General features: G+C 36.6%; 2 protein-coding genes across 2 annotated transcripts in view; both read right to left on the bottom strand.

The window, feature by feature from the left end:
- Positions 1-78: 78 nt before the first annotated feature.
- On the bottom strand, positions 79-8,462 carry Tmco2 (transmembrane and coiled-coil domains 2). Its single transcript, XM_005317864.4, has 2 exons — positions 3,134-8,462; positions 79-478 (listed from the first exon to the last, which is right to left on the bottom strand). The coding sequence occupies exons 1-2, from the start codon at positions 3,374-3,376 to the stop codon at positions 164-166; spliced, it is 558 nt and encodes a 185-aa protein (XP_005317921.1). The 5' UTR covers positions 3,377-8,462; the 3' UTR covers positions 79-163.
- Positions 8,463-8,546: 84 nt separating this feature from the next.
- Positions 8,547-17,858, bottom strand: part of Rlf (RLF zinc finger) — a 72,522-nt gene continuing 63,210 nt past the window's right edge. Inside the window, exon 8 of the mRNA XM_005318108.4 lies at positions 8,547-13,673. Within this exon, the coding sequence (XP_005318165.3) occupies positions 9,021-13,673 (4,653 nt within the window). The 3' untranslated portion in view covers positions 8,547-9,020. The remainder of the gene's footprint in view (positions 13,674-17,858) is intronic.

Raw genomic sequence — 17,858 nt, 5'->3', positions numbered from 1 at the left:
TATATTCCATCTTTCCCCACTACACACACAAGTAGAAGATAGGCCCTACTGAATAGAGAGCCAATCCTTGCAGGATAATTTCAATATAGTTCTCTATCTTTATTAATAACACCACTGCACACATGAGGGAAACAGTGTTTTTCTGGGAAAAAACTGGAGTTCATCACATTTCAGATGTGGAGGTAAACCCTGATGTGGGCAAGGGACTCTGGCAGTCGGAGCAGCTGCAGTAGGGCTCAGAGGAGCAATCCCTCTTCGTGGCAGGTTTTTGGGCAAGGATCATCCCTTCCAGGTCCTTCACTTTGTTTTCCACCATCTGAAGTTTTTTCAGAATTTTTTCTTGCAGACCCAAGGACAGGAAGAAATTACTACTGTTTTGATTCTGACCATTCCCTTCCGGGTTGGCTAGCAAAGCCTGAAAAAAATCTGAGCCCTTCTTGTAAAGTTGGTAGAGTGTGATTATAAACAGCAATATTTTCTAAAACAAAACAACAGAATTTGAGTGTTATTTGTTCATTCATGTCAAATGCCAGTTTACTTATAAATACAAAAGGTCTAATAGTAACAGTAATACCTCATTCCTATGCCACAACTTTCATTTAACAAAACATTTTCACATCTATTTAATCTTTTGAATATTACTACAAACTGAAGTGGTAGGCAGTTTTTCAGACCACTGTACTTTGGAAGTATTTTTGCATTTATTTAATGAAGATTAATAAACCAAGTACAGTGGTACACACCTATAATCCCAACTACTTGGGAGGCCTAGGCAGGAGGGTTATAACTTCAAGGCCAGCCTCAGCAACTTAGTGAGGGCCTAAGATATTTAGAGAGAACCTGTCTCAAAATAAAAAATAAAGGGCTGAGAATGTGGCTCAGTGGGTAAGCACCCAGGATTTAATCTCTAATACCAAAGTAAATAAAAAGGGCTAGGGGTGTAGTTCAGTAGGCAGCTTGAGTAGCACATGTGAGGCCCTGGGTTCAATCCCCAGTACCAAAAAAATATTATATGTAGTAAGTAATATTATTAACTTGCTGAAATTTGCCACATGCCAGACTCTGTGCTAGAAGTCACTTTGCCTATGCATGACCTATATTTATACAGAAAAAAACCCTGGATAACTATTTAGATATCTTCAAATTTAGACCCTTTCATTGTTCAAGGTCCATATTGGAAACAGTAGAACCAGGACTAAATTAATCCAGGAATTTTTACTTCCAAGTATAGTGGTCTGAAAAGCTAGATTTGTTTTAATATGCTAAGACAGATTCCTGCTGGGATGGGAATAAAATCAATCACTTTTTTTGTTGTTGTTAAAATAACTAGCTCTGCTTATTGAATATTGTATATGCTAAGCTTTAATCTGCAAAACAATCCTATGAGGGAAAAAGTTAAGAAAAAAGGTGCTTAGAGGTTAAGTGATTACTCTCAGGTTACAGAACAAGTGATTCAATAGAAACTGAGGCCTAAGCAGTCTGAGTCCAGAGCCACAACATTAACTACTCTGTTATACCATTAACTACCCCACTGCTTTAAAAAAAAAAAAAAATGGCTGAGGTGTCTGAAGACCTGCAAGCTCCTCTTTCAGACTGAGCTAAACCCAGAATTTGAGTTTGTTTCCTTTTGCTCCTTCCCTCCCTTCCTTCCAGTTGAACCCAGGGGTGCTTTATCACATCCCCAACCCTTTTATTTTTTTGAGACAGCGCCTCTCTACTAAGTTTTTGAGGCTAGCCTTGAACTTGCAAATTTACAATCCTCCTGCCTCAGCCTCTGGAGTTGTGGGATTATCAGTACACACCACTGTGCCCAGTAAGTTTGTTTTCTTATTTGGTTCTTCTATTAACTAACTGAATATGTGTGTACACACATACTCTCTTCTGTTGAAAGTCAGTTGAATTGCCTTCAATGACATTTTGGAGAACTTAATTTGGAATCCTAAAAATTGGGTTCAAATCTCAGTTTTGTCAGCTCTAATGACATGAACTTGGGCAGGTGATAACCAAGTTACCTCACCTACAAAATGGAGGTGATAATCCCTGGCCTGCCTACCATGCAGGGTTTTGAGAGGTTGCTGGACCATTTGTAAATCCCAGCTACTTTAGAGGCTGAGGCAGGAAGATTTCAAGTTTTGAGCAAGCCTTAACAACTTGGCCAGATCCTATATCAGATAGATGATGAAGAGAAATAGGGCTGGAGATGTAGCTCAGTGGTAGAATGTCCTTGGATTCAATCCCCAGTACTGCAAATAAAGTGAATACTAAAAATTATCCCGCAATAACTTATGTATTTAACAAGTAAATCACTATTTAAGAAAGTCCTCTTTAGGGCTGGGGCTGAGCTCAGTGATAGAGCATTTGCCTAGCACATATGAGGCACTGGGTTTGATCCTTAGCACTGCATAAAAATAATAAAATAAAGGCATGCTGTCCATCTACAACTACAAAAACTTTTTTTTTTTAAAGTCCTCTTTAAATCCCGTCTCTTTTTACTTCTATTGAACATCAATGCACTTTAGTTTCCTCATTTGTCATGTGAAAATAACCTCTATCCATTTCATATTAACTATTGGGATTCCCAAAACACTTTATTATTAACAAGAAATTATTAAACAGAAGAATGTAAAATCCTGAATGTTTCTCACAATCCCAGCTAGTTAAATTCCTATTCCCTCAAAGAGCCCCTAAATATGGATGAAGGCTTATCCTGTTAAAACAGAATAATAAAAAACATTGTGATGTCTTTATATACTTCCTTATCAGTTAAAGAGCACTGTCATAGTAAGAACAGAAATACCCAAGATCCTGGTTATCCTACAATGTTTATTCTATAAACATAGTAGGCACTCAAAGATAAGTAAGTGATCAAATAAGTTTCGGGTTAAGAGTATGTATTTGTTTGGTCTATTTTATGACAGCAGACAAGCAAAAGATCATTGTAAGAAAAGAACACTTTATGCTCAAAACCCAGAGGTGGAGATTTTCCAGGATAACTTAGTTTCTACCATCTTGATACATGGGTTCACACTTGATCATCTACATGGTCTTAAATAAAGCTAGGTGGCAGCAACATGGGAGAAACAATCAAAATTCTTATAACTATTTAAATTTCTCTGTAACAAAAGAGTACAACCTGAATTGACCGAACACTTCGTTTCCATAAGACAATTAATCCTACTGCCAACAAAATTAAAAAGCAAATCCTCAGGGCGATTTGCACAGCCGGAGCAAGATTTTCTAGTAGCCCCAAATTTGTTTGCTGAGGCACATTGGTCTCTCCCAGAAAAGTTGCTTGTAGCCAATTCCATATTGTGCCGAGAGAGAGAGAATCTAAGAGGTTGTCCCAAGTAGAAGATGAAGGTGAAGATGGTGTCATTTTAATACAGCTTCAGGAACTACATGTGCAGAGGCTTCAGGAATTTAAACTGAGTTAGGGAGAGTGATCTGGGAGCCCAAATGTTCTGGAGTCATTGTGAGCTGTGCTTTGTGATGTCACTGTTCCAAAGGTCAGATCCTTCTCACTCAAAATCAGGCACTAGCCTGTGTTTTCAGTTTATTCTATTCCTTCTTTTCATCTTTGGCTAGTCGCAGCACTCTCGGATATAACTTTCTGCAGTGATGGAAATATTTTGCCTTGTCCAATGTGGTAGCCACCCTTCACTTCAAATATGGGTAGTGGCCAGGTGTGGTGGCATACATTAGGGACTATAACCCTGGTCATTCTGGAGGTTGAGGCAGGAGGACTATAAATTCTAAGCCCACCTCAGCAACTTAGTGAGAGTCTATCTCAAAATAAACAAAAAATACTGGGAATGTGGCCGAGTAGTAAAAAGCCCTGGGTTGAATCCCAGTGCATAAACACATACATAAATGTGGGTTGTATTGCAAAGGAACTAAATCTTATATTTTAATTGAATTTAAATTGTCACATGGAGCTCATGGCTACTCTCTTGGACAGTGTAGATGGAGAACATTCCTTGAAATAAATGGCAGTTATTTCTCACAGGATATGAGAAAACTGGAAATTTGAGAAGATAGGATTTAGAAAGGGCTTTCTTTAAAAGTGAGTAGTTTACTTTGTAAATGTGGAAGGCAGTTACTACTGGATCATTTTGTAGCTTTTCATTCTTTTCAAGTCACTATAATTTAGAAATTGTGATTTTTAAGAAGGGTTTTCATATATTTGAGACTCATTTGCATACCTATTTATAGATGGGGGAATCCCACCGTCACAAGATTTGTATTAGGAACAAATGGCATAATTTTTTTTTTAAAGAGAGAGATTTTTTTTTTTTAATATCTATTTTTTAGTTCTCGGCGGACACAACATCTTTGTTGGTATGTGTTGCTGAGTATCCAACCCGGGTCGCACGCATGCCAGGCGAGTGCGCTACCACTTGAGCCACATCCCCAGCCCCATAATGGCATAATTTCATAAAATATATTGTAAGCAATTGCTTGCTACACTGTAACCTGCATGATGGGTTATCAAATCAATGATTTATTGACTAGTACCTAACAACTCAGCAAGATGGTGGGAAGATATTAAGTGGATGTCCTGTTCCCAAAAAACTTTCATGAAAAAACAATTCACAAGTAAATGTATCATCTAAATTGTTAGATCAGATTATAAAGACAGAATTCAGAAAAGTTTGCAGTGAGAGGAGGGGCACAATAAAAGAAAAAGGATGTTATGACAAATTAAAAAAAATATTATCTGATACATGAGTTGGAGAACTAGATACCACAGGCTTTGATGTGTTCGTTCTAGCTGAGAGAAAGAACAGGAATAGAAGAGCCTCATGGAGAGGGAACCACTCCATTCTGTACCTGCAGGAATAAAAGGAGCCATGGAAGTTGCTTGAGTCAGCAGAGGTGCATCAGAAAAAGGTGTCTAGGACACTGTTGGAGATGGAGTGCTTGTCAGAAAGAAATGATTGACTGATTTAGGAATGACTGCTATTAATGTTAAACCCACAGCCCACCAGCAGTTCAAAAACTATTAAAGAATGGTATTCAGCAACTTTTTGAATAAAGATAGGATTATGATAACTGAAATATTTCACAAGACTCCCTATATTAAATTAGATAAGCACCTTATACTTCTAGCACACCTATATCCATTTGTGCAATTTGGGGCTTAACATCTGTTTTCCCTGACTATTGTCAATCCAACAAAGGAACCAACCATATATCTACTTTATTGACTAATATATCCCTAGTGCTTGGCACATAATAGGCCTTTGAACATTTAAAAAATATATTTTTAGTTGTAGATGTACACAATCCCTTTATTTATATGTGGTGAAGACAAACCTAATGACTCAGATGTGCTAGGCAAGTGCTCTATTACTGAGCTACAGCCCCAGCCCACTTGAACATTTTTGCAAATATATTTATAGGAAAAACTGTTCATTCATCAAGTGGTTATTAATGTATTTTACTATTTGTTTAGACAGAAGCATTACAGAGTAGCTGTTAAGATAAGTCTTGGGAACTGAGGATGTAGCTCAGTGGTGGAATGCTTGCCTAATTAGGCATTGCCTAATCCCCAGCAATGCCCTCCCACCCCGTGCCTTTGAAGTATAAGGGATCTGGGTTTGAATTTTATCTCTTTTTTTCTTTTTGCTTACTTGGGCAAGTTATGTAACCTAAGCCTCAATATCTTCATTTGCAAAGTGACAATAATTCCTATCTTGCAGAGCCTGCAAAAAGGATTATATAACTTGTGTGAAAAGAACCATGTCACACATATAGGTAAGGGCTACTATTACTGTAACATTTATGACTAAATAAAAGGTATGGTAAGTCTCCAAAGCATAAGGTGCCTCAAAGAAAATCTGGCTCAAAAAAATCATTAAGTTTTTGATTTCTTTTCAACACATGAACATATCTAACAATAAACTTAAACACCATCTATGCAGGCATCTCAGCACACCCCTAGAGTGTCATCCACCCATACACCACTCAGCAGTCTTTGATATCACACCTTCCTAACTTAACAGCTACTTTCAAGCCTTCAATAGGTTCTTCACTGCCTTTCAAATAAAATCCTATGAAGAACATGGCTATAGGACACTAACATTTCTTTTTTTTTTCTATTTAGCTATCCAAACTTCTCTCCTTTGCCTCTCCCATTTATTCTTCCAACTACAGTCATAGTATTTTTTTTTCTTTTAGTCATAGTATTCTTGTTAATGCCTCTAACAGTCAAAGCTGTTGCACCACAAACCCTTTGCATGTAATAGCACCCGCCCTCCAGGATTGAACCTCGAAATATACTACAACTGAGCCCCAGTCCTTTGAGAAAGGGTCTAAATTGCCTATGCTGGCCATGAACTTGTGATCCACCTGGCTCAACCAGCCCTGAGTAACTAGGATTAGAGGCCTATGTCATTTTGCTAAGAGGATTACCTTTACTTTACCTGGCTATCCATCAACAGATATTGATTCTTCAAGTTTGTCTAAATAACATGTTCTCAAGGAAATTTTGCTGTTTTTTTTTTTTTTTGGTCCTCAACTCAATGTTAGCTTTTTTGTTTTAGGGTGCTTTTAAATTTTTTTTTTTAGTTTAGTTGGACACAATATCTTTATTTATTTTTATGTGGTGCTGAGGATCGAACCCAAGGCCTCTCATGTGCTAGGTGAGCATTCTACTTCTGAGCCACAATCCCAGCCCTTGGGGTGCCTTTTTTTTTTTTTTTTTTTTTTTTAGGTGTAGATGGACACAACACAATGTCTTCATTTTTATGTGGTGCTGAGGATTGAACCCGGGTCCTGCCTGTGCTAGGCAAGTGCTCTACCGCTGAGTCACAATCCCAGCCCTTTGGGGTACTTTTTTTAAAAAAATTGTTTTTAGTTGTGGATGGGCACAATACCTTTATTATTTTTTAATGTGATGCTGAGGATCAAACCCAATGCCTCACACATACTAGGCAAGTGCTCTACTACTGAGCAACAACCCTAGCCCTCAATGTTAGCTTTTTTATGGTACAACTTTAATTATCTGTATTATTTTGCTTAATATCAGGCTTCCCTAGAGTCCGATGTATATGATACAGGAAGCTTACACCCTGTTCTATACTCAATCAGAAGCTAGCAGATGGCATGTGCTTAATAAATACATGGTTTCTTGTTAACTATTCATATAATTTTCCTCGGTCTCTAGTCCTTTTTCTACCCCTGTAGCAAGCTAAATCTGCCAAATATTTGTTGGCAGGGTTTTTTTTTGTTTTGTTTTTTTGCAATGCTAAGAATTGACTGTAATCTTCAACATGCTATTCAACTGAGTCACAACCTAAACCTCATTTATAGGTTTTATAATCTCCTGCCTATTCCATTTACCTTTCTATCTCAAAGGGGTTCGGACCTCCAAATGCAGTCTGTCAAAAACATTTATTCTTGAAGGTGTAGACCAAGTAGGTCACACTAGGCCAGATTTTCTACATGACAGCTTATATATTAATCAGTAGTATGATGACAGGAGGCATCATTTTGGGGGTGGGTGTTTCTTTTACAAAGCAAGCAAACTTGACTTTTTCACAGGTTACATCTTAGAAACAATATGCATAAGTTTTCCATTTCTATACTTAAATGAAGAAATGTCAGCACTGGATATATGAGGTGATCTGCACGACCTGGCTTTCATCTATGCTTGGAACTTTAGTTTCACCATTCACTTTCATAATACTCAGTTTAATTATGGAAAAGTGGCATTTTGGGTACTTCAATACCTTTTACCTGTTTCTCTTTCTCATTAAGGGTCCCTCCAGGCTAGCATTCTAGTCAAGAGATCAGAAACTAAGCTTCTTCCATTTGTGTCACTAAAACTCAACATGACCAAACTCATATTATAAGTTTTCCACGCTCTTCCCAAATACCCACTCATCTCTTTGTATTCCCATCTTATTGGTTTCATCACTGCCAAATCTTAAGTTTTCCTCAAATCCTTTTCTTCACCCTTCAAGTCCCAACAATCTTGTCTTTTTACATATTTTGTTTCATCTACTCTTCCCTTTGCTAGAATTACTACGATTACTTCAACAGTCATATTACCTCCTATCCTGTTCTTGGAACTTCAAATCACACTTGAATTTCAAGTCATCTATTAATTAATTTGAATGTGTACTTAACATCCTTCAAAAGTTCAAAGTTGCTTATAGACTCAAGCCCAAACTCTTCACAGGTTCCTACTTACCTCTACAATAAGTATCAGCCCTTTTACTGCTAGTATATCAAATTATTTGTAATTCCTTGGAAACAGGCCTTTGAATTTACTGTGCCCCTCACATTCTGCTTAGCATACTCTTTCCTTTCTATTGGTCAACCTCTGAACTTCTTCCTCTGGGAGCTATCTTGAATCCCAGAGCTAATTACTCTCTCAGAATTTTCTACAAAAAGTCAAGGGTCATTCAAAAAGAGCCTTGATCTGATGATCTGGTTAACAAAAAAATTACTGGGGTAAAATATGAGTGCACATTCCAGGAACCACAAGTGCAATTCCAGTTTATATGTGATATGAAAACTCATTATGAGTAAACAAGAAATGGGTGAAAAATTGTAATTTATTGAAACTCAACTCAAAAAATATAAGATGCTGTAGTGTACAATATATTACACAAAGCACCCTTGGGTGCACATTCAAGTCAAGTAAGAACTCCATATCCCTTTCCCTAGCCCTCCCACCCTGGGACCTTAGTATTTGTTTCATATACAATCATGCACACTTAATTTGAAAAAGGAAGCCCCAGTATATTTTGATGTATTAATTAGCACCAAACAAGAGTACAGTTCCGTTTTTTTTTTAATAAACAAACAAACAAAAAACCCAATCAATAAACCAACTGGAGAGCTAATGGACTCAGCCAATACTGCTGACATAGATATTATACATTCATGTAAATACACAGCCTATTCTACCCTAAACAACAGTGTGGCTGGTTCTCAGCCTTTGTTCATGTTGGCAATTGTCCCCATGTTGCAGTGATGGAGCCAGTCTGTTTCTGAAACAAAATTGTTATTTAGGAACTTCCTACACAAAGCTCATCTGTCTTTTTTGTTGGAAACAAGTCTAAAATTGGTGTGGAAAACTTTGATCTTTCAAGGACTACCACTGGCCGAAGATAATGAAGCTGTTTTAAGGCAAGCTCTCCACAGTCTGTTAATGCTTTGTCCAATACAACCCTCAGGTTTTCCAAAGAAGGAACTGTTGTTGTTTCAGCTACTATTAATGGCGGGATTGCAGTCAAGTTCTCATGAACTGTAGAGTCACTGGAAGAATGAGGTATGTCAACTTCAGGGTCGTTGTTATTAACTATATTATTTGTTGTAACATCCCCTGTTAAGTCATTACTGGGTGGTGAAGAATTACTTAATGTTAAGTGCTCTGAAGACTCCCAATCATCAAAATCATCCTCTTTCTCTTCACTTTCCTGAATAAATTTCAGAAATGAAGATTCAAATCCCATAGGTTTGTAAGCCTTCAAATCAAATGACCTGGGCTGTGAATGTTTCCTAAAACTCTCTTTTGGGACATGGGTTGAATTTTTTACAGTGTTTTCTTGCCCTGAACTGTGCTGCCCAGTTTTTTCATCTTTGATCCTTGGTAAAGGCAGCTGGAAACTTGGGAAATAAGTCCCACTTTCAGTCCCACTGGGATTAGATATGGAATTTTCTATTTTACAAGGAGGAGACTGAACTATATTACATTGTTCCAGAGAAGTGGTTTCTGAACTATGGTTACATTTCAAAGTTCCTCTGTAGAGCAGAGCATCTGTATCAAATGCTGGGTTGCTTTCTGCACACCCTTTCTGACCACTATCCCTTTCACCTGGATGAGAAGAATCAGTGTTCTGGAGGGGTGCCTTACTGTCACCCAGGGAATGGCTGTGCTTCATGTGCTCTGATTCACAGCTTATATTTTCTTCTTTCTTTATACAGAGCTCTGCTTCAGAAGGAGGCTCCTCCTTTATTTTGGTACCGTACTTAACACAAACAACAAGGTTTTCCATCTGTTGCTCTAAATAGGCACTGCTCATCTGATGAGTACGTTTGTAATGCCTCACTATGCTGCTCTCCAATTTTACCACAGATAAACATCCCTGAACCATGCAGGGGTACTGTGTGTGCTCAGACTGTTCTACACACATATGGAGGGCTTCAGCTCTTGTTTTAAAACTAATTGGAGCTTTCTTTTCTTTGATTAAACCACATTTTTTAGATTTAGCATTAAATGACCTCCTGGTAGTCTGATGTTCGTGTCCCTGTGTGTGAGCTGTTTGACATACCTTTTCACTTCTTAGTAGCTTTTCATTTGCTACTTTTTGGCTTCTGAATAGATCATCATAATAGTCTTTATGTCTGTAATATACATGTTGTGAGTAATTACTGCGATGGGTGAAAATCTGGCCACAGCCATTAAGATCACAATGAATTTCATAATCTGAATGTATTTCTCCTTCAATGTTATGTTGTTCCATCAAGTGGTGTTTCAATTTGCTGAATGTATAAAAAACAGCAGGGCATTGAGGCTGGTTACAGGAAAATCTTGCTACAGATTCAGTTTCAGAAAGTACTTTAGGCTCTTCAATATGGTCTAGGTTATGAGAGTCACTACAGTGCTTAGCAAGAGCTTTGGAACACAGGAAACGTTTGTTACATTCCTTATATTTGCAAGCAAATATCTTTTTACATTTTACAAGTTCCCTTTTGGTTCTTGCTTTGTCTTTTTCTAAACATAACTGTTCTTTGTTGTACTGATGTACAGTTCTGTAATGGCGAATTAAGCCTTTTAGATTAGTGAATGAAGAATTGCAAGTTTTATGGATACAATGGAATGGTTTATGGTATTTATTCAAAATATAGCACAGGTTTCCTTTAGCAACAGTTCGCCTGCTACCTCTCCCCTCTCTTCCTTCTCCTTCTTCTCTATGGCTGCCTATTGGTGATGAGATATCAGATGTTTTACTTTCTGTTTCTTCACAAGATGACTCCAAATCTGTTTCTGAACTGCATTCATCCTTTTTAGAATGACAACGTGGCTTTTCAGAGTTGCTGCTGGGATCACCTCCAAGTTCTGTAGAACAATCACCTTTCAACCTATCTACTGAGCATGGGCCTTCATGATCGTATTTTTCATTGTCTAAAAGTTTGTGAGTTGCTCTATCACTGCCAATTTGATGTTTATTTTTATAATGAATCCTAAGGTGTGTTTTTCTTGTAAATGACCTTTGGCAAATATGACACTGGAATGGGGAATACCGATGTTGAAACATTGTTAGCTGAAGGACTTTTTCTTTTGAATAATTATGCTTTTTAAGATAATGCATTAACAAAGCTTCTCTGGTCACAAATTCATATTTGCATCCTTGAAGCTCACAGAAAAAAGGCTTAGCCGCCAACTGTGCAAGGTACTGACTTGGCACATTTTCATCTTGATTCTGAAAATTAAGGTCTGAGATAGTAGATGAAACCGATTGAAGAGATTTAGCACCACTGGATGGGTACCCCTGCAATGACCCTGAGAAAGATCCATGTGCTATTGAGTTTTTCAAGCTTAAATGTTTCAAACGTAACAGAAGTTCCAACATAGTATCTTCTGTACATGGCCTTTTAGAAGTACAAATGGAAGCTTCTGAGGAATAACCTTGAGGCTCTCGCTTACATTTAATATGAATATTGTGATCTAGACCTTCATCTGGGGAGTCACTGTTTGTATCTGAACTGGGTTTAGGATCTACATCAAACTTTGTCTGATTATGTTCATTACCCAAACAGGGAAAGAGATCTTCTGTCTTTATCTTTTTGGGTTTGAAATGGTATGGATGTACCTTCCGCAGGTGCTTTTGCATCCCTCTTGCATTTTTGTATGTGGAACTGCAGCCATCAAAACCACAGGTAAACTTAGTCCCATCAAAACAAACTGCCATACTGGAACATTTTTCTTTCAAATTGGAAGGCACAAATACCTTCTCATGAGATAATAATATGTCCTGCATGGTTTCAGAGTGATCCAGTGGGTCAATTAACTCTTCATTTAATGAAGCTGAAGAACTGTGACTTAACTGATCACTAGAATTACTGTCACTGTTTTCTTTCAGATTTTCTGCAGTTTCTGTATCTATCTGAGAACTAGCTGTTCCTGCACAGAAAAGAAGATCTTCAGGTAAATGTGATCTATCAGTTTGGTCGAGTAGATGGTGCTGAGCAACACAATCTTGTTTTTCACCTGCTACAGACTCCTCAAGTTTCACTGATTTCTTTATGTCTCCATTTGAACCTTCAACATTATGCATTGAGAGGTGATTCTGGTATTCAATTTTGGAATAATAGAACTTTTTGCAGCCAAGAACATTGCAAGTGTAAGATGCATCCCTAAAATGTTGTGCTTCATGATGGTAAAGCTGTCCCAAGTCACTGAAAACAATATTACAGCCATTTAATTCACATTTATAACGAAGATCATCATGTTTTTGTTTATGATTAAGTAGTTCATTCACGGATCCAAACCTAGCATAACAGTCTATAGACACACACATATAAGGTTGGGGACCACAATGCACTTGTTCATGTTCTCGAAGGTGAAAAGCAGACATGAAATGCCGTCGACAATAAGTACACTTTTCTCTTCTATTTTTCATATCCAAGTAGTGCTTGGCATTTTCATCATTATTTTGGTGTTCAGCTTTAAGATGCACACTTAAGTATTTAAATTGTTTAAACACACGGGAACAGTCTGTCCCCGGACATGGGTACAAGTCTCTGTCTTGCAGGTGGCAATCTTCTAATTTGCTGAATGTGACATATTCATGAGATTCTCCTTTGGCTTGTTCATTCAATGACTGATTTTGCTCCAGGGTTGCAGAGGGGCTCTTGGGACAAATACTCTTTTGAGAGCCTTTTAAAAGTAATTTCTTTCTAGAGCGTTCCCTTCTGCTTGGTGGCATTTTAACATGTTCCATTACATGAGGAACAAATATTTCTTTTCTCTTGAACTTTCTAATACAAACTGGACAGGTGTAAATTCCATCTTCCATATGCATTTTAGAATGATGAAGAATCCGAGCCTCTATACATTCCCGCTTACATAACAAACAGAAAAACTTATACTGAAGCCACCTCTGGTATCTTTCAGAAGAACCAATGGGTTTTTTGTCTCTTTTCTCCTTATGCTGATCTGTCAAATCTCTTCTTCTAAATTGTTTATCTTCTTTACCTTCATCATAGTCACTGAGAAATGACTCTAAAACATCTGTGTCATTAATTGACATTTCATAGCCACTTAAATCATCATCAGAATCTGAGGCTTCTTGTCCTAGGAGTTGGTGGCAGTGTCGTTTTAAAGTTTTCCAGTCCCAAAATTCAGGATCAAAAGGCCAGTGGGCTTTTAAAGCTAATAATAACTCACATCGAAGAGAATTTGGAACGGGTGCATTTTCTTCATCAAATTTTTGATCTGGTTGCAAATATAGTTCTTCCAACATATTAAATCCATCCAAACTGGGTTCAATTAAGAATTCTGTAAGCTGGCAGGCTCGTCTAACTTCTAAATCCTCTGGTAAAAGACAGGAAATTGTTTTACAAACTGATGCCTTCATCTCCTCATCCTCACTTGACCTGAGTTGAAGAGCTCTGACACATAATAAAATTGACACCCCAAGACCAGCATCTTGTGCCTGTAAGAAAAAGAGGGAAGAAAAGTTATTGTTAAATATACAGACAGATTCATTCCCATTAACAAGCTATTTTCGGTCTTAAAATCTTTATAGAGTTTTAAAATTTCATCTTAAATATTTGTCCATGCAAATTACATTTAGATCCTTCATGTTTCAAGAAGCAAAGTACTAGATTAGAAAGATGTTACAGCCATGAACAATAATGATATATATATTTATGGAATATCCAATTATACATGGCATAGTATATTAAAGCATTCCCTAGTACTGGGGCTATAGCTCAGTGGCACAGTACTTTTCTAGCACATGTGAAGCACTGGGTTAATACTAAGCACCATGTTAAAAAAAAAAAATGCAAATAAAATAAAGGCATGCTGTCCATCTACAAGTACCAAATAAATAAATAAAAAATAGTTTATTTTTTTTTAAAAAGCAGTCCCTAATGCTCAAGATAATTATCTATATGCCTGATGATGTATAAACAATAAATACCTATGAATTCAAAGGAATACAGGACAAATAAGGATTTAAAGAATGATAGTAAGGTGGGTAAAAAGGACAGGGTTTAAGTAAACAAGGAAGAGGAAACTGGTATAGAACTTAGGCTAAAACTGAATTCAATTTAAGGAACACCACTGTTTCATGAACACTTGGGTTTTTCAAAACCCCAAAGCTAAAATCATGATTCTTTTCTATTTTCTCCTAAAAGAATTCAGTACTTCACAGACATAGGTGAACCAAATCTCAGTTTTCCATGGAAAAAAATATCAGGAATTAGAAAAATATTTCTATCATAGTAAATTCTCAGAACAGTCAAAAATCAGGAAGATGATCTTGTCTGAGATAAAGATTAGTGATTATAAAATAATTCTGTATCTGAGAGCTGAAATGGAATGTGAGAATACCTGAGAAAAGAAGTGAGATATGTGAAAGATGGTTTAGAACGTCGTGAGCAAAAGTACAGACCTTAAAGGCAGAATCTGATATCTTTGAACCTGATTTACTACAAGAGATGAATTTCTCAACTTCCTTTATCTTCCTTACCCTCTCTTTTCTTCACTGGTAAATTAACAAAAGTGGTAGAAATTAGATTTTTCTACTAAGGTTGTTATAAAAATGAAATAGGACAATATAAAATGATTGCTACAATGCTGGCACATAGCGAGTACTCAACAGAATACCATGGAAAGTAACAGTAAAATCCACTATTAAACAGTAAACAATTTATAAGCAATTATTCTGCATTGAGCATCATTGTAAATACTGGAAACATATATACTATTAATTAACAGAATCCTAATTATTATATGTTCTAAATAAAGTCTTTTGCATACTTTATCCTCATCTGTAAATAAAGAACCCAAGGCTTGGGAGGTTAAAATGTCCAATGGCAATACCAGCTAGTGGGCAGAGGAGCAAGGATTTAAACATATAGCATCCTTCCAGGGCTGGAAGTCCTAATCACTTTTATTATATACTGGCTCCAATCTTAACTGACTTGGCTATATTCCATGTGCCCTTGATACAAATATGCCAAGCCACTCTTGTTCTGGGAACTTCCTGGTTTAAAATCCAACAATTTCTTTGTGTCCACAAATTTCTTCAAAATTCAGCTCCATATTCCATATCCTGATTCTAATTTATTCACCACTCCTTTAGCCATTAAGTTCTTGGTACATCTGTTCAGAAGTATAATGGTATTTCTAGTTATTTTTTTTAAATGTTAGAAATTTCACAAATTTTACCATCTCAATCATATTAGAGTGTTTAAGAAAGAATGGAAATTCAGTGCAGTTTGCTTCATATAGTCTTCCAAAAGGAGTTAAGTAATAATCACTTGGTGAGAGCCTGTGAATTATCTTAAGATTTACCTGACTTTCTTCACATCTTCTATGCTCTTACTTATAAATGACAACCTTACATCACATTATGCAATTAAATCAAGAGATCCAAGCTGGGCATGGTGGTACACACCTGAAATCCCAGCAGCTTGGGAGGCTGAGGCAGAAGGATCACAAATTCAAAGCCAGCCTCAGCAACTTAGTGAGGCCCTAAGCAACTCACTGAGACCCTGTCTCTAAATAAAATATAAAAAAGGGCTGGAGATGTGGCTCAGTGGTTAAGTGCTCCCAAGTTCAATCCCCAATACCAAACAAACAAAAACACAATCCATCCATCCATCCATCCATCCATCCATCCATAGTCTAGCCCAAACTGCTGTGAATGAGCATATGGTCCTTACAAATCACATCTCTCATTTTCAGCTTCTTTATTATTAAGAAAGGATTAAACTAGACAAAGTCATATTTCCTAAAATAGTAATACCACAATATATTTTATCAAAAATGAAAACATATTAAATGGTCATATTAAAATAGGTCCAAGATGACCCCCTTTCTTATATCTACTTCATGTGTATATAATATGTCAAAATACATTCTATTGTATAACTAAAAATAAAAAAACTTAAAAAAAACCCCCACTAACATTCATTTTGCCACACTAATTTTAAAGTTCTAGATATATTCATGATACTGAAAAGTCATCCTTTTCACTTATGACTTTCTTAAATCACAGAATCAAAGTTTAATAACTCTCTAAATTTAAATCTCCAAATGATGGTCTGGCTTAAGCTCTTTATTTATAGAAAACTAGAGAACAGAAAATAAAAAGGCACTATATTAAGGATGTTTCTATTATGCATTTTTTCTTTCTGCAAGAAACTAAATATCCATACAGGATTTTCAGCATCATTAACTTCATCCATCCCAAGTCTGTCTTTTGTTATTGCTGTTTATTGGTATCAGGATTGAACCCAGGGGCACTTAACCACTTACCCACATCCCCAGTCCAAAATTTTTAAATTTTGAGGCAGGGTCTCACTAAGTTACTTAGGCTGGTCTTGAACTTGCAATCCTCTTGTCTCAACTTCCCAAGTTGCTGGGATTACAGGCATGCACCACTGTGCCTGGCTCAATTTTCCCCTTTTTAGAGACAGGGTCTCACTTATGCTACCCAGAATTGTTTTGAACTCTCAATCCTTCTGCCTTAGACTGAGCAGTTGAAATGGCAGGTGCACAACACAGTGTCCAGTGTGGAGTCTCAATTTGAAAGGGATTCTCACTCCTCTTTCGCCTACCAATTCATATCTCATCTACCTTTTACACTTTCACAGTTTCTTGTGGTAAGCAGAATTATAAATTATAAAATGACTCCTAGTAGACTCTCACTTTTATATAATCTCTTCCCCTTGAGCATGAGTTCAGTTTGTAAATATACAGTTTCTAGGAATCAAGAAGAGATTTTGGTTGATAACCAGAAAGAAAAGAGGAACCTACAACTAAAAGGAACGAAATTCTGTCAACAAAAATGAGCTTGGAAATGGATTTTTCGTAGAGCTTCTCATAAGAACTTACCTTAGCTGACACCTTGATTTTAGCCTTGTGATACTCTGAGCAGAGAACATTTTTACCCTTTCCTGTCTTCAGTGGAGAAGACTAGATCAACATATTTTTAATAAAGGATAGGATTGGGGAGAGGGAATGGATTATCAAAGATACAACTGTGCTTTGACTTTAATAAAAATACTTCTTGGATGTTACCAAATAAGTAATTCATAAACATAAAATCATGAACCTTTATAGATATGGTCATATTAAAAGCTCAGACATGAGCAGACATGAAAAAGGAGGGGAAAAAAAGTATAACAACTCTTATCCCAAACCCTTATAAGAATAAATTTTGTTTAGGACGCTTCATTTTATTTTAGAAAACACACCTTTCCTCAAAATATCTAACTTATCTCCTATTTGTTTGTACAGAAGTTTATAACTTGTATAAAAAATAGATTATTTTGGAACTATTCTAGTATGTTAAAATCTAGAAAAGGTACTACTTCATTAACAGGGTAAAAAAAAATTATTTTTTTTCATTTATAATACTAAATTAATTAGCAAGCAGACCTGCCTATATAAAATATGCAGTATTATTCTAGGAAAAGATACAGGAAACATAATCTTCCCTTCCCCTAGGGAACATGGTCTTCATTTCAAATTACTACTTTCCATTAAAGAAATCAGCAACAAAGAACCTATGGATTCCTAAGAGACAATATGCAGAAACAGCTAGACATAGCCAATTCCATAATGTTATTAAACTTCATTATCACTCATCTCTTCTCTCTAG

The sequence above is a fragment of the Ictidomys tridecemlineatus genome, chromosome 11, assembly GCF_052094955.1.
Source record: "Ictidomys tridecemlineatus isolate mIctTri1 chromosome 11, mIctTri1.hap1, whole genome shotgun sequence".
In the NCBI taxonomy this organism is placed as follows: Eukaryota; Metazoa; Chordata; class Mammalia; order Rodentia; family Sciuridae; genus Ictidomys; species Ictidomys tridecemlineatus.
The sequence above is the reverse complement of the archived record's forward strand: the minus strand, read 5'-3'. Positions and strand labels throughout refer to the sequence as shown.

Bases quoted from the DNA above. Each gene is read 5' to 3' on its own strand.
- Tmco2 (XM_005317864.4), bottom strand. From the start codon at position 3,376: ATGACACCATCTTCACCTTCATCTTCTACTTGGGACAACCTCTTAGAT. The intron at 479-3,133 runs GTTGTACTCTTT...GTTTTGTTTTAG, and splicing joins GAAGTGTTCGGTCAATTCAG to AAAATATTGCTGTTTATAAT.